Below are 12,439 nucleotides of genomic sequence, written 5' to 3'. Positions count from 1 at the left end.
CCCTGATGGCGGTTCCTGGCTGGTACTGGGCCTCTGTTCCCACTTGCGCTGGCCTGTGGTGGTTCGGAGTGGTTGATAAAGGGTTCTTGATCGGGGGAACGCTGATCAATTGCTGGCTAGCCAAGGAGGCGTATCGATTCTGGAAACTTCAGGGAGCTGCTGGTAGCTCGAGAGGGTTATTCTGGGCTAGTGTTTGGCATTTGCCACTACTGATGGTAGGGACGCTGATAACTAAGAAGGGAATCTGGGATGGTGTCTGGAGTCGTATGTTCGGCGAGAATGACGAAGACGAGGAGGACGAGGAATATGAAGTTGAGACGGAAAGAAGACCTGGTAGAGTTCCTGTGGAACCCATGTTATCTACGAAACCGATAACTTGACCGGATCTTCCCTTTTTTTTAACTATGGGACAGAAAACCATGTACACTATGTATTTTCACATATGTCATATCATCCCGGCTGTCGGAACAATAATTTCATCATCAGGGGTTTTCTCTATTGGTGTAGCAGAAACGATGCTTCCAAGCAGAGTTATCTATTTAGCCAAGGACATGTGTTCTATTGCAGACATGTCAAGATCTTTCCACTCAGATAAGAAGAGAATTGTTCTATTCTACAACTTACCATATTCCGATTACAATGCATAATGATTGCACTCTATGATTTAGCTGGCGGGGATTTGGTGCCTATTGCAGCTCTCACTGCGGAAACAGGACATCTTCCCATTCCGAGACTAGCGGCATAAATACGAGCACTGCTCCCAAGCTCGTCCGTCATCATCAACATTTTGACATCAATAGTTGACAGGTGCATGATGAGGATATGAAGTTTGTGAAAGAAGTTGTGTGTTTTTGGTTCAACTGACACACCTTTCAATACTCTAGGTTGATATGCTACATCTACATATCCCTTCTCTCTATTATTCTCCCAGTATAATCACACAGCAGATCGGAATGATAATGCGTATGTACGCGCAACTATCCTGGCTCAATATTTAGCTTCTTCGAATTAGTGTCCATTCGTACTCGCCGGCCAGCCTCGCAGGGAAGCGTGCTTGGATTGCTTTTACATATACCATGACCGCCCCGCTGGACTCAACCCTATGTTTTCCCACTCCGATTCGCCGGGATGAAGGAAAAACGCTGGAGTTGGCCGTATCGGGAAATCGCATTATTGGAAACCAGGCGGTATTCCGTGTCAAAAATGCTCGACGACAGCGGCCGAATAAATCATCGCAACAGCAAGCCGTCAAATTTGCACAACCGACCTTCCATTCCCGCCAACCCCACCAAAAGTCCAGGTCTGGCTGCTCCAATTGCAAGAAACGAAGGATTAAGGTAGGTTTCACCCTGTTGCTTCTTATCTTATTCAATGTATTGCACATATCCATCTCCCCGTGCGTGAATGAGTGTCTTTGTTGTAACGTGCGTCTTGCAAAATTTGCGAACCGATGTAGATATTGACTGCAATCGGTCCTTCGACTACAGTGCGATAAAACCAAGCCGGGCTGCAGGAAATGTGACTCCTATGGCATAACCTGTGACTACTCGTTGACAGTGCAATCCCAGCAAAAGCCAAAGACTGTGTGCTGATTCGCAGACAAATATTCGAAAGTTCCTGGGATTGAGTACGCAGCATTTTCATTGTCAATGACAGAACTTGCAGACAAAATAGACTCGGCATTGAGTCTTGCCCCTAATATTGACAATGACCTCAAGAATATTGCGCCGAAGCCGGTTAATCGCGAATCTGTTGAAGCTTTCTATCACTTTTTGATCCTATCCTCAGAAGACAATGCTCTTAGCAACACCGGCAAAAAGGTAACTAACGGGGCTGTGTTGCGCATTGCATTTCAGGTATGGATACTGGAAAGACTCGTTTGTTTTTCCAATAACACCGTGAATGATACTAACATCTATTTCCATAGATTCCATATCTCATGCATGCGATTCTGGGGTTGCTACCTCTAGCCGTAGGAGGCTACTACCCTGGATATCCTCGATCAAAATTGCTGAAAGCTACCATTGGCAGCGTGCCATCACATAATATAAAAAGGAGCTATCTACTTCGGTTGGAGCGTACAATATGGACGGTCTAATGTCAACCTGTATGCTCATGGGCGTTCTTTCTTTCTCAGCAGAAGAGTACAAACCTGAGAACTCTTGGCGCTTCTCCTCCGACCCCAAAGCCCTAAACTGGCTCTTGCTCCAATCTGCACTTAGACATCTTCTCAAATTCACCAGGCCCCTATTTACATCAGAGCATTTGGTTCGATGTCTTCATAGAATCTAACTACCCAATATTTGAAGACCACTGGCCTGGTGCTGACGGCTTCCCCCAAGAGTTCTGGCGGAGATATGCGAAATTGACGAAAAATCGAACTGCGATGCAGGAAACAAATCCCTATCATTGGACCACTTCGCATGCTTAGTCCGTTGCTTGAGTGATCCAGAAGAAATTTCCCTAAAATTACATCATTCATGGAAAGGCTGCCACCCGATTATACTGCGCTGTTGGAAAAGAAAGACCCTAGGACAGTTCTCATTTTGGGTTACTGGCTGGGAAAGAAGTGTCAAAGAAAACCACTGGTGGATGCATCCAAGGGTTCACGCTGAATGCACGGCTGTATGCATGTTCCTAGAAAGCAAGCCCAGATCCTCGAATCCTCAAACTGCTAGAATACCCGGCAGAAAATTGTGGATATCTTCTGAATCATGTTCGAGAACAGGCGATTTTTGAAGCCAATATCGATTTCCTCTGTCCCTTCTGAGACAATAAACATATATGCTGAAAGTTCCTTCACGATATCCTGCGCACAGCTCGCCATACCCGTTCCACAATTTCATCTCTCGCACTCGCGTTAAGGAATGCAGCTGTATTTATCATTTATGTTGCTATTGAGTATTCTTCTGATTCGACATAGATTAGCCCATTTATCGCCTCCTGACGATTTCTATTGAAAATATCTTTCCTCTGGAGAACGGCTACTTATGGATGGATTGGAAAGGGTTTATTTACGTCACTTTTGGTTTTTGGGCATGTCTCTTTATTTCCCATTTGTTAGTTTTTCTCCCCCATCGATACTTGACTTAATGATTCCTGTAACAAGCTTTTTCAGGGATGGACACCATGAAATCGTTGTTCCTTTTCAAATAATATATTTTTTTTTGGAATATATATTTTCTTAATTTTGATCTTGATATTTCGGAACATGTTGAAATGAGCTTGGATTTTACTTTATGAGGTGAGTGAGTATATAAAACAGTTAAATCAGATTCCTTGCCTCCCGAAAAACCAATGTGAGGGCAAGCGCAGCGAACAAGAAGCCAGATGGCGCGCACCCATATATCGTTGAATACATGTACGGCACGAGGCACCTTATGAGGCACATCAGGCATAGGTGAGGATCCCTTGAGAAACCCTTCCACTCCAGTTGAAGCCAATGTACAGTACATAATATTTTCCCAACCGGTAATAGGCGGCGCTAACCAGGACTTGCGGAGGGTGGATGCGAATGCTTGAAAGAAGAGGCTGGGGGAGCAAAGTGATAATACCAACCAAACGGCAGCAGAGGAGAGTAGGAGAAAGAAAGAGCAAAATTCCTGGGAAGATTTAAGACACCGTATTTTGCTATCCTCTTTTCTTTGTTTCTGTGGCCTTGGAATGAAACAACACACCAACAAACAGCAAAAAGCGAAGGAAGAGTCACCGCGAACAAAAATTGTCAAAATAATCAAAATCCAGTGGAAAACGAAGTAGAGGAAGACATAAGTTTCCAACCGTCATCGGAAGCAATAATGGAAATTCATACATCAAAGACAATAAATAAAAAAACCCAAGGAACCTCGTCACATATTATTCAGTATTTCTCGAGTTCGAAATCACCCATTCCTCCCAGAGTTTCCTCTGTCGGTATTCCACATTTACCCCATTATCTTCCAGCTCATCAACAGATATCGATGTCAACGGCGTTGTCCACCGTGCGAAGGGGGATATCAACGAGGTAGCCGTATCGGGCGAAAGTTCAATTTGGTGTGCTCTAGGTCCATTGTCGCCATTATGCGAGCTCATACCGTCCGATTCGTCACCAATACTCCCATAATCATCGTTGTCAGCGTTATCGGCGGCATCGTACCTATCAAATAGGTCGTCATCCTCGCTGTCAGAATTGGGGAACGATTGGATATCCGATATATCAGCACTGGTCGCCCATTTTTCGTCGAAGGCATTTGAATAATCGATCCGTCGCAAGCTGACCCATTCCAGATTCTCCATCTCCTCGCGCAGCATGGAAAGGACATCTTTCCACATACTTCCTTCTTTGAGAAGAACATCTCGTAAGCGGAGACCGCGAAGCGTCCGGCGGTGACGGCGGGAGAACTTGATAATCTCCTCCGAGTCCAGTCGCCACGCTTGGATGCCGAATGCGCGCAGCTTCTCCCAGTATACATTGTGGAATATATCTTCGAGCCGCAAATCAAGGGGTATACGAGAAGGGAAGCCTATATGCACGGCTTCCATGTTTTTGGCTGCCATAAATAGAGTATGAAAGACTTCTGACAATTCCCGCATCTCTGCATTGACGTATCTTATCGCATCGAAGTGGATTTCCAAACAAGTCAGTTTCACAGCAAGCGCCGAAACCATATCAATTGGGGCTCGTTTCAACGTGAGAGCTGCTTGAGGATTTATCTGTGGCCCGGAAAATCGGTTAATAGGGGGCTGAGATTCGAGAAGAGCTATTGCGAGAGTCCGCACTGCATGGGCGCATGCTGGTTTCCAATCTAAGGATACTAATGGATCTAGCGGATTATCATGTCGCTCGATGAATTGTAAAAGTTCCCGTTCCGTCTCATCCTGAACCTTCAAAACTTTGATATGTTGAAGCGACTTGAATGCTTGCATAGCCCGTTTCAGGGAAGAGAAATCTTCGCCAGAGCTGACCAAGCGTTTCTGCTCCCCTAGTCGACGATGGTGTTCGGAAATCTTCAATTTGCTGGAATCCGCCGTTAAGAAAAGTTCACTGAGCTTGTCCCGATCTAAAAAAAAATAAAACCGAAGCGCAGAAAAGGAGATAGATGCGTTAGACACGCCAAGACTTTAAAAGAAAAGAAAAATGGAAAGAAGTGGGGGTTGGAAAAAGGCTGAAGAAGGGGAGAATAGGAATGATGAACAACCTTCAACATAAAATGACCGAATGATATACGTGAAGTTTCTCGGGTGTCTTGCCAAATGCCGGGAGTTTGACAACATATCCAATTTCCGAAATGCGCTTTCAGAAAACCGCACCACAACCCGGCTAAACTTATAGGAGGCACCTAAATCTGCAAACCGTTTGCAGACCTCCCTGAAGCGGTCAACATCCGTTCGATAGTCTTCCTGGGAAGCCATTCTTCGCGTCGTAAATGAGTGGTATTGGCTCAGGTGGGTTGGGACGCTTGAAACTCTCAATGGAGAGGTACGCACGACGATCGACGCTGACGCATTTCTCAGGGTCCTGGGCCAAATGGTCCAAGATTTCTCTTAACAACTCGTTTGAGAGACTCAAGATACCACGTGGTCCGTCCATCTCTTGGATCTGAGATTCTGATGACGGCTTTTTGGCCGCTTCAAATTCTTGGTTGGCAGGTTCCTCATGGAATAGCCGCAATCGCGGGGCAAGAAACGAAAAAAAGGAAAAAAGCCAGCTGAACAGGAGTGTAGCCAGGTTGACGAACTTGTTCGGCGAACACTGGTAATTGAGGGGTAACTGAGGGGCTGAAAGGTGGAGAGTATTGTTTGGATAACCGTCATAAAATATAGATATATATCTATATTATATTTGGGGAGTTTTTGGGAACTTGATAAGATTTCACCAAAATAAAAGCCAAGTAGATCGTTGAAGTGTGCGGGGATCAATCGATACGGCAATAAGATCGTCGTCCAAAACGAAGGCGGAAGTCGAAAGTTAAAAAAACATAAGAGTGCTCAGGACAATCATATTGAAGGGGCTTTAACCAAGCGACAAAGTGAGAATCAAGACAGCCTTGGATAAACACAGGTTATGAAAATCAGAGAGAGGTGGTGCAAATGGCGGGCAGCACTGGGACTTCGGGCGCTGGCGACAAATGAGCATGACGCAGCAGATTACAGAAAGTCCTTCACTCGCACGCAGACGACTCGGTATACACCGATTTAATGCGTGGGCGCTTCCATCCCGGGCTCCTGCTTCATATACGCCAATTACCAGCTCGGCCACTACACCATGGGGTCACATGATCGAAAATACACCAGCAGATCCTACGCCAGCAGCGGCAGCATGCGGGCCGTGGTGAATCCAGAGGGAAGAACCTGGGAGCCCTGAAGATGGGAGGACGCCAGAGACTGTGGCGCGGTTGTGGCAGGCGAATCGTTGAAGAGAGCACCATCGTGTTGGCCTTGACATGCTGTAGTCTGCAGAGCTTGATTCCTTAGTTTGACCCAGTAAAGATATCCCCCCTAACTGATTCCCCTCCCCAAAGGCGGATGCACGGCCCAATGCTGCAGAGTCCCTGCAACTCACCGAGAAACCCCGCTGGTACAGGACATTGGTCTATCGTCCAGGCGGCGAATCACCATGGCGGATGCACCGGCGACGTGGATGGCGTGCTGCTAAGGAGGGTCGAGAACCACCGACGTGTTCTTGTTTGCGACATTGAGCAGTGTTGGACTGGGGGAGTGAACTGCCGGAATTTCTGGCTGCGGAATCTGAAAATATATACCCGATTTCATCCTAGCATTCTTCCTCCCACCCCTCTTGTCCGAAGGTAGGACTGGGCAGCGGTCGGCCTGCGAGTTCTGACGAGAATCAGAGACCCCGCCTTGTCATTGTTTGTCCATCTCGGCCTCAGAGTTGCTATTGCTATCGCCTGGTTCTACACACTGCTGATCGTACTACGTTATGGCCAACACAAACAACATGTGCAGGAGTTGGTGAATGCTTATTGAGCTGTACACCTTTGTACCTAACTCCAAACTGATTGACACTGCTTTCTTACTTTAGTCAACTTTCAAACACTTTGTTTTTCCGGTCTATCTCTTGACGGCGATTTCAATCAGGCAAGGGCCGTATGGGACTGGTCATATTTTATCTCAGGCAGGTCGGAATGCAGTTGTCTTGCAAAGTACGGACTGCACCATTTAGCAGACATCCTGGCAAACATCCCTTATGTAGGAACAGGACTTCTATCAGGGTTCAGGGTTTTGTTTCGAATTGTCTATGCAAATGGGCAGACTAGGTGCTGGCAACGACAAACGAGGAACCTCCCAATCAACTTCAATCCCTGAACTATGCCAGATGCGTCCCTTAAAACTCCGTCCGCGCATGTACTGTACAGTACAAGTATGTGCACAATCAGAGAGTTCATCCGTACAATCCGCATCCTGTGGCAAGTTGCGAATCTGACCAAATCGCCCCATTTTCATTCAAGAAATCTCATACTCAAGAATTGGGGGAGCGAAAGGAATCAATGAAAGAAGAATTTCATTAAGGCGAGCCATCTGAAGCTGGCAATTTTTTAGTCCAGTCATCCCCTTCTTTTAGCGCCTGACTGCGGCATCCTTGCTGGAATGCTGCATACAACTCCAACTCCTCGCATAATTTCCTCAGCGAATGACGAATTCTTCAAATGGAAATATTCGTTCCTTTGGTGTCTTTTCATTTTCTTGTTCTGCTTCTCTAATTTTCGATTGCTTCCTGCATCTTCCTTCATCCTGCTGTACTCAACCCTCGGGTGGAAAAGGTGGCCACGATGCACCGGAAGCATGCAGTTCGTTTTCTTTGCTTTTTCTTCAGCCTCTCGCTACGAGGCCCAAAGCCGTGGGTTCTGAACTAGGAATTTATTTTATCACAATTTTCCTTTTTACCTCCACGAAGAGCTGTGCCAGCTGGTAGCAGTTGTGCGGGTCACACACTTCAAGGAAATACGGGGTGATAATGCTACGTTTCCCCAACAAACGACTTCGCAGGCGGTAGTCGGGTATCTGTACATTGAAAACATATCTAGTCTTCCATGCAGACGTGAAGGTCATCGAAGGTCTCCAACACCGATACTTGCGTGCTTAAATCAGGCCCACATCACGGCCAACGGTGGGCCGCCATTTTTCGATAATAAAAATTTGGGTGTCTTTGGCTACCGATTGTACCCCATGGCCAAATAGAACTGGAACATTACGTAAAATGTGACAGGGATGGCCGTTTGACCAGGAAAGGTGCGTGGGTTTGTGATGCAGGTAAAGAAACATGAAGTATCTCGGTTTATTTGCCGATTATCGCTTCCCCTGATACAAACTTGGAAAAAAAAAAAAAAAAAAAAAAATTCACCCGTCAGTCGATATTACAAAACCAACAGCGATAACAAAAATGCATGTGTTCATAGATTTCCCTTAGCTATGTTCATCTGGCGTCGACGAATTTCTGTGCTGCTTATCTTGGTCTCAAAATTGTCAACAACCTCTCCCTGGATTTCGGCTGCACTGCTATCCAAAACATCAACTTCAAAAATCTCTAGCTTTGACCAGCCTTTCTTCTCCCGTTCGTCATTCACTGCCTTCCCACCCGATCGAGTCTCCTTAGACACAACTAAAGCACTTATAGCTTCGTCTGTGATAGTGGGACCGAATGGATCAGAAATTTGAACGAATTTAATATCCAAGTCCGATGACACTCGCACACGGACATACTTGCCATTTGGTCCGGGATAGTGAACGTGCTCGATTCTGTTGGTCGACATTTGAGTAGCAGCTCGATCCGCAAACGGCGGTGAAAAATCTATTATCGATTCCATAAATGTCCAAACACCCTGCCATCGATCATCCCAACTTTCTAGGTACTCTGCATACTTTTTATTTACCAACAGCTCATCTCCCGTGATACCAATGGTGATGGTCCTTTGAATCGGCTCAGGCCCCGATGGCACTGCGTCAATAACAAGGGCGGTCGCCGTGAGCAGGAGTTTGTGCCCTACATGCAAATGATCAAAAGTCCCGCCAACTGCAACGGAATAATGGCGTCGCGGACGCAAGTCAGGTTGCTCAAAAGTATTTGTCGGCATCTGTAGCTCTGGGATGCCAGGAAGTCTCCGAATAGTGGAGACTGGGTTTGAAAGCCCTTGTCTCTTTGCTGTCGTGGTAAGGGCATTAAGGATCATATCCCCTTCTCTTGTCTCAAGAGAGAAAACCGTTTTCCAGGAACGACCAGAAACTACCATATCAGTCAGATGTATAATTGGCCCCATCTGGCTGTTTCCATGACCGAGCCCGTTATCATCGTTGCCATTGCCACTATCATCAAGAAAAAATACTCTCGCGTCCACCCCACCTGGCCCATCCCAATTCAACCCGATTGCGCAACACTCGTCGCGCCAAGGAGCCGGTAAAAAGAAGCCAACAGTTGTTGCAAATGCACGAATGCCCTGCCTCGTGGCGCAGATGCTGGTACGGCTAGACTACTTGCTGTAATTGCGATATCTAACACTGCCTTACCACTGGTTCCTTTGATAGGACTAGAAAGTTCGGCAAGAATTATTGACAACGCAGGTTGGTATGCAGCTTTTAAAGAAGCAAATGAGTCCGAAAGCGTGCAAGGGAGTAGAAGCAATGCTTCGTGGCTGAAATTCTCTGCAGCTGCCATATCGTTCAGGATTCAGACTCCCACAATATATAATATTTTGATGTCGACTTGGACCAAATAGTAAAGGATTATATTAGAAGTGGGCCAGAACGGGATGTACCTGGAGAGGGTATCTGGGGAGGGGCGACAGTTGGGGTGCCAGTATTGTATTGAAAAAAGCACAAGCATGTAAAGACACCTGATAATCACCTCATTCTGATGAACGCACTGATATATATGTCTTTCTAACGGAAACTTTGTTCCTTTTTATTTATTTAATTTCTAGATTTAAACACACCTTGGTGGGGATGGTTTCTTTCCCATGCAATGAGCCGAAGAACGTGTCTAATCACACGTGATATCTGCTGAGTCATTATCGCCAAGCCAATACGGCTCTCGAGGTGAGAGATCAAATCGGTGCCGACATCTCGCCAGCGGATGAATATGCCTCTGAATGGGCATCATCTCCTCCATTACCCTATATGCAATGTACAGGGTGAGGCCCAATTAGCTCGAGTGCAGCTGGTGGAACATTTCAGTATCGACAAGTTCTAGGCTCTCCCACTGCCACCTGCTCACCCCGCCTCCAAGACCAGAATCCTCAGCTTCGGAGGTCCTTCGTTTCTCCAACAATCACTCTGCGGGCCTTAGCGGAGCGGAAGTCCAAGTTGATGTGAGATTCGCTAGGTCTTCAAGTATAGAGGCTTGAGACTGCTTCCCTATACTATACTACATCTGCCCCGGCTATGGCGGAGCCCTCCCAGGCCTTCAATGGCCCCCGACGGCAACAAACCTTCCCGCGACAGCCAGAGGAACTACACATCCCTGCGGCGAGCAGCTCATTAGCTTCCAATGGTCCTCGACCAGGCCAGAATCAATTTCCTTCTGCCCCTGATTATGGTGCGCCGTCAATCAATATTCAACCTTCCCAATTCTCCAGTCATGCGAATAACAACACCACTTCACTCCCGGGAGCATTGCAACCGGGACCCGGAAACCGACCAGGTCTTCCCAATACTACTGGCCCGCCAGCGATACAAATGCTACCGCACCTGGCTACCCAACCTCTCTCACCAAACACTCCTTCAAAATCTGGCCAACAACAAGCTTTCTCCAGATCCAGTCCGTCCGCATTTGATCAACCGAAATTCAACCAAGTAGGGAGCACGCCGGATAATGGAAAGTACATTTCGCCAACGACAGGCACTTATGCCACACAGACTCCGCAGGCGCCGTCTCCATACTCGCCTTTAGGATTGGCTGATATCAGACCCCATATTGATTCTGCAATGTCGGAAGACACAAGCAGCACGGTGACAGGAGGTAATAATGGCGATGCGCCATATTCCACAAACAGCAATCACATTGCCCCATGGGCAGTATACGCCTTGGACTGGTGTAAATGGCCTCCTCCTCCAGGAGGATCATCGTTCGGAAAAATCGCTATAGGAAGCTATCTTGAAGACAGTCACAACTATGTATGTTCTGCGTCTTGGAGCATCGGTCCACATTTAATCATAGTGCATTACTTTACACATGGGCTGAACGTAGCTAATTGTGTAACTAATTGTTATTCCAGATTCAAATTCTAAGCGCGCAGCGTGCTTCTTTAGATGCCCCGGAATCCTCTGACGGAAACCCGGGTTTGGATTTTATAAAGACTGCGGAAGCCACACATTCGTACCCGGTGACCAGAATATTATGGGAGCCACCCTCGTCTCAAAAGCAATCAACCGATCTATTGGCGACTTCGGGTGATCATTTGCGGCTTTGGTCACTGCCGGCGGACTCGCACTCACAATCTTACATGAGTAACTCCATCAATCGATCCAGCAAGTCGAGAAATCAGCCCATACAAAAGCTTTCACCTCTCGCCCTTCTTTCCAATTCTAAATCACCGGAACACACTGCTCCAATAACATCATTGGACTGGAATGTTGTATCTCCAAGCCTAATTATCACTTCCAGCATCGACACGACATGTACTATATGGGATATTCCTACGCTAACAGCTAAGACGCAACTGATTGCTCATGATAAAGAAGTCTATGATGTCAGATTCTGTGCCAATAGTGTTGATGTGTTTGTTAGCTGTGGTGCGGATGGGAGTGTTCGGATGTTTGACCTGCGGAGCCTGGAGCACAGCACGATTATCTATGAACCGTCCGAGAAGAATGAGAAGTGTAAGCCGCTCTCGCCTTCAAATAAAAGCGTTCCATACTAAGTTATATTCAGTAACTAACCCAGGGAATCTTACACCACCCTCTCACAACGCCCCTTGGCCCCCGCCATTATTACGGATAGCTGGTAAGTGTCCGCCGTTTAAAACGCCCGCATTCCTCAGAACCAAAAATAAAGTCCCCTGGGTTAATAACACATACCCCAAGCCTCCCCCCATGATGCCCATCTCCTTGGCACCTTCTCCCAAGACTCCAACGTAATCCGCATACTTGACGTACGACAACCCGGCCAAGCCCTTCTCGAATTAAAAGGCCACGCAGGCCCGATAAATTGTATCGAATGGTCTCCCACTCGACGTGGCACCATCGCCTCAGGTGCAGACGACGCTCTCGTTTTAATCTGGGATCTTATCAATCAAAGCAACGCCGCAACCGTACCACCCGCTCCACCTCACCCGAATCATAGCAGCACCCCCAATGCGCCCACTACTGTTGAGCGTGGGCCGGCTGCCGCTTGGCAATGCGAATATGAGGTTTCGAACATTAGCTGGGCACCGCATGCGAGTGGTGGCATGGCCGGGGCTCCAAGGGGTTGGCAGGGATTGGGTAGGGGTGTGTGGTGGTCGTGGGT

General features: G+C 47.1%; 5 protein-coding genes across 5 annotated transcripts in view; 3 read left to right on the top strand and 2 right to left on the bottom strand.

Moving 5' to 3' along the window:
- Nucleotides 1–5: 5 nt before the first annotated feature.
- HCAG_06219 (predicted protein) lies at nt 6–380 on the top strand (the record flags this gene model as incomplete). The annotated part of the gene is made up of 1 exon (XM_001538564.1): nt 6–380. The coding sequence occupies one exon, from the start codon at nt 6–8 to the stop codon at nt 378–380; it is 375 nt and encodes a 124-aa protein (XP_001538614.1).
- A 696-nt stretch (nt 381–1,076) lies between these two features.
- On the top strand, nt 1,077–2,098 carry HCAG_06218 (predicted protein; the record flags this gene model as incomplete). Its single annotated transcript, XM_001538563.1, has 4 exons — nt 1,077–1,337; nt 1,488–1,583; nt 1,629–1,856; nt 1,928–2,098. The coding sequence occupies 4 exons, from the start codon at nt 1,077–1,079 to the stop codon at nt 2,096–2,098; spliced, it is 756 nt and encodes a 251-aa protein (XP_001538613.1).
- A 1,757-nt stretch (nt 2,099–3,855) lies between these two features.
- Nucleotides 3,856–5,391, bottom strand: HCAG_06217 (predicted protein; the record flags this gene model as incomplete). The annotated part of the gene is made up of 2 exons (XM_001538562.1): nt 3,856–4,996; nt 5,207–5,391. 2 exons carry the CDS (start codon nt 5,389–5,391, stop codon nt 3,856–3,858), a joined length of 1,326 nt encoding a protein of 441 aa, XP_001538612.1.
- A 2,999-nt stretch (nt 5,392–8,390) lies between these two features.
- HCAG_06216 (predicted protein) lies at nt 8,391–9,649 on the bottom strand (the record flags this gene model as incomplete). The annotated part of the gene is made up of 2 exons (XM_001538561.1): nt 8,391–9,220; nt 9,502–9,649. 2 exons carry the CDS (start codon nt 9,647–9,649, stop codon nt 8,391–8,393), a joined length of 978 nt encoding a protein of 325 aa, XP_001538611.1.
- A 725-nt stretch (nt 9,650–10,374) lies between these two features.
- Nucleotides 10,375–12,439, top strand: part of HCAG_06215 (conserved hypothetical protein) — a gene marked incomplete at both ends in the record, with an annotated part of 2,316 nt that continues 251 nt past the window's right edge. The window contains 4 exons of the mRNA XM_001538560.1: nt 10,375–11,106; nt 11,208–11,811; nt 11,876–11,935; nt 12,016–12,420. Coding sequence (XP_001538610.1) covers nt 10,375–11,106; nt 11,208–11,811; nt 11,876–11,935; nt 12,016–12,420 — 1,801 coding nt within the window. The remainder of the gene's footprint in view (nt 11,107–11,207; nt 11,812–11,875; nt 11,936–12,015; nt 12,421–12,439) is intronic.

This window comes from Histoplasma capsulatum, genomic scaffold, assembly GCF_000149585.1.
Source record: "Histoplasma capsulatum NAm1 scaffold_7 genomic scaffold, whole genome shotgun sequence".
Taxonomy (NCBI): domain Eukaryota; kingdom Fungi; phylum Ascomycota; class Eurotiomycetes; order Onygenales; family Ajellomycetaceae; genus Histoplasma; species Histoplasma mississippiense.
The sequence above is the reverse complement of the archived record's forward strand: the minus strand, read 5'-3'. Positions and strand labels throughout refer to the sequence as shown.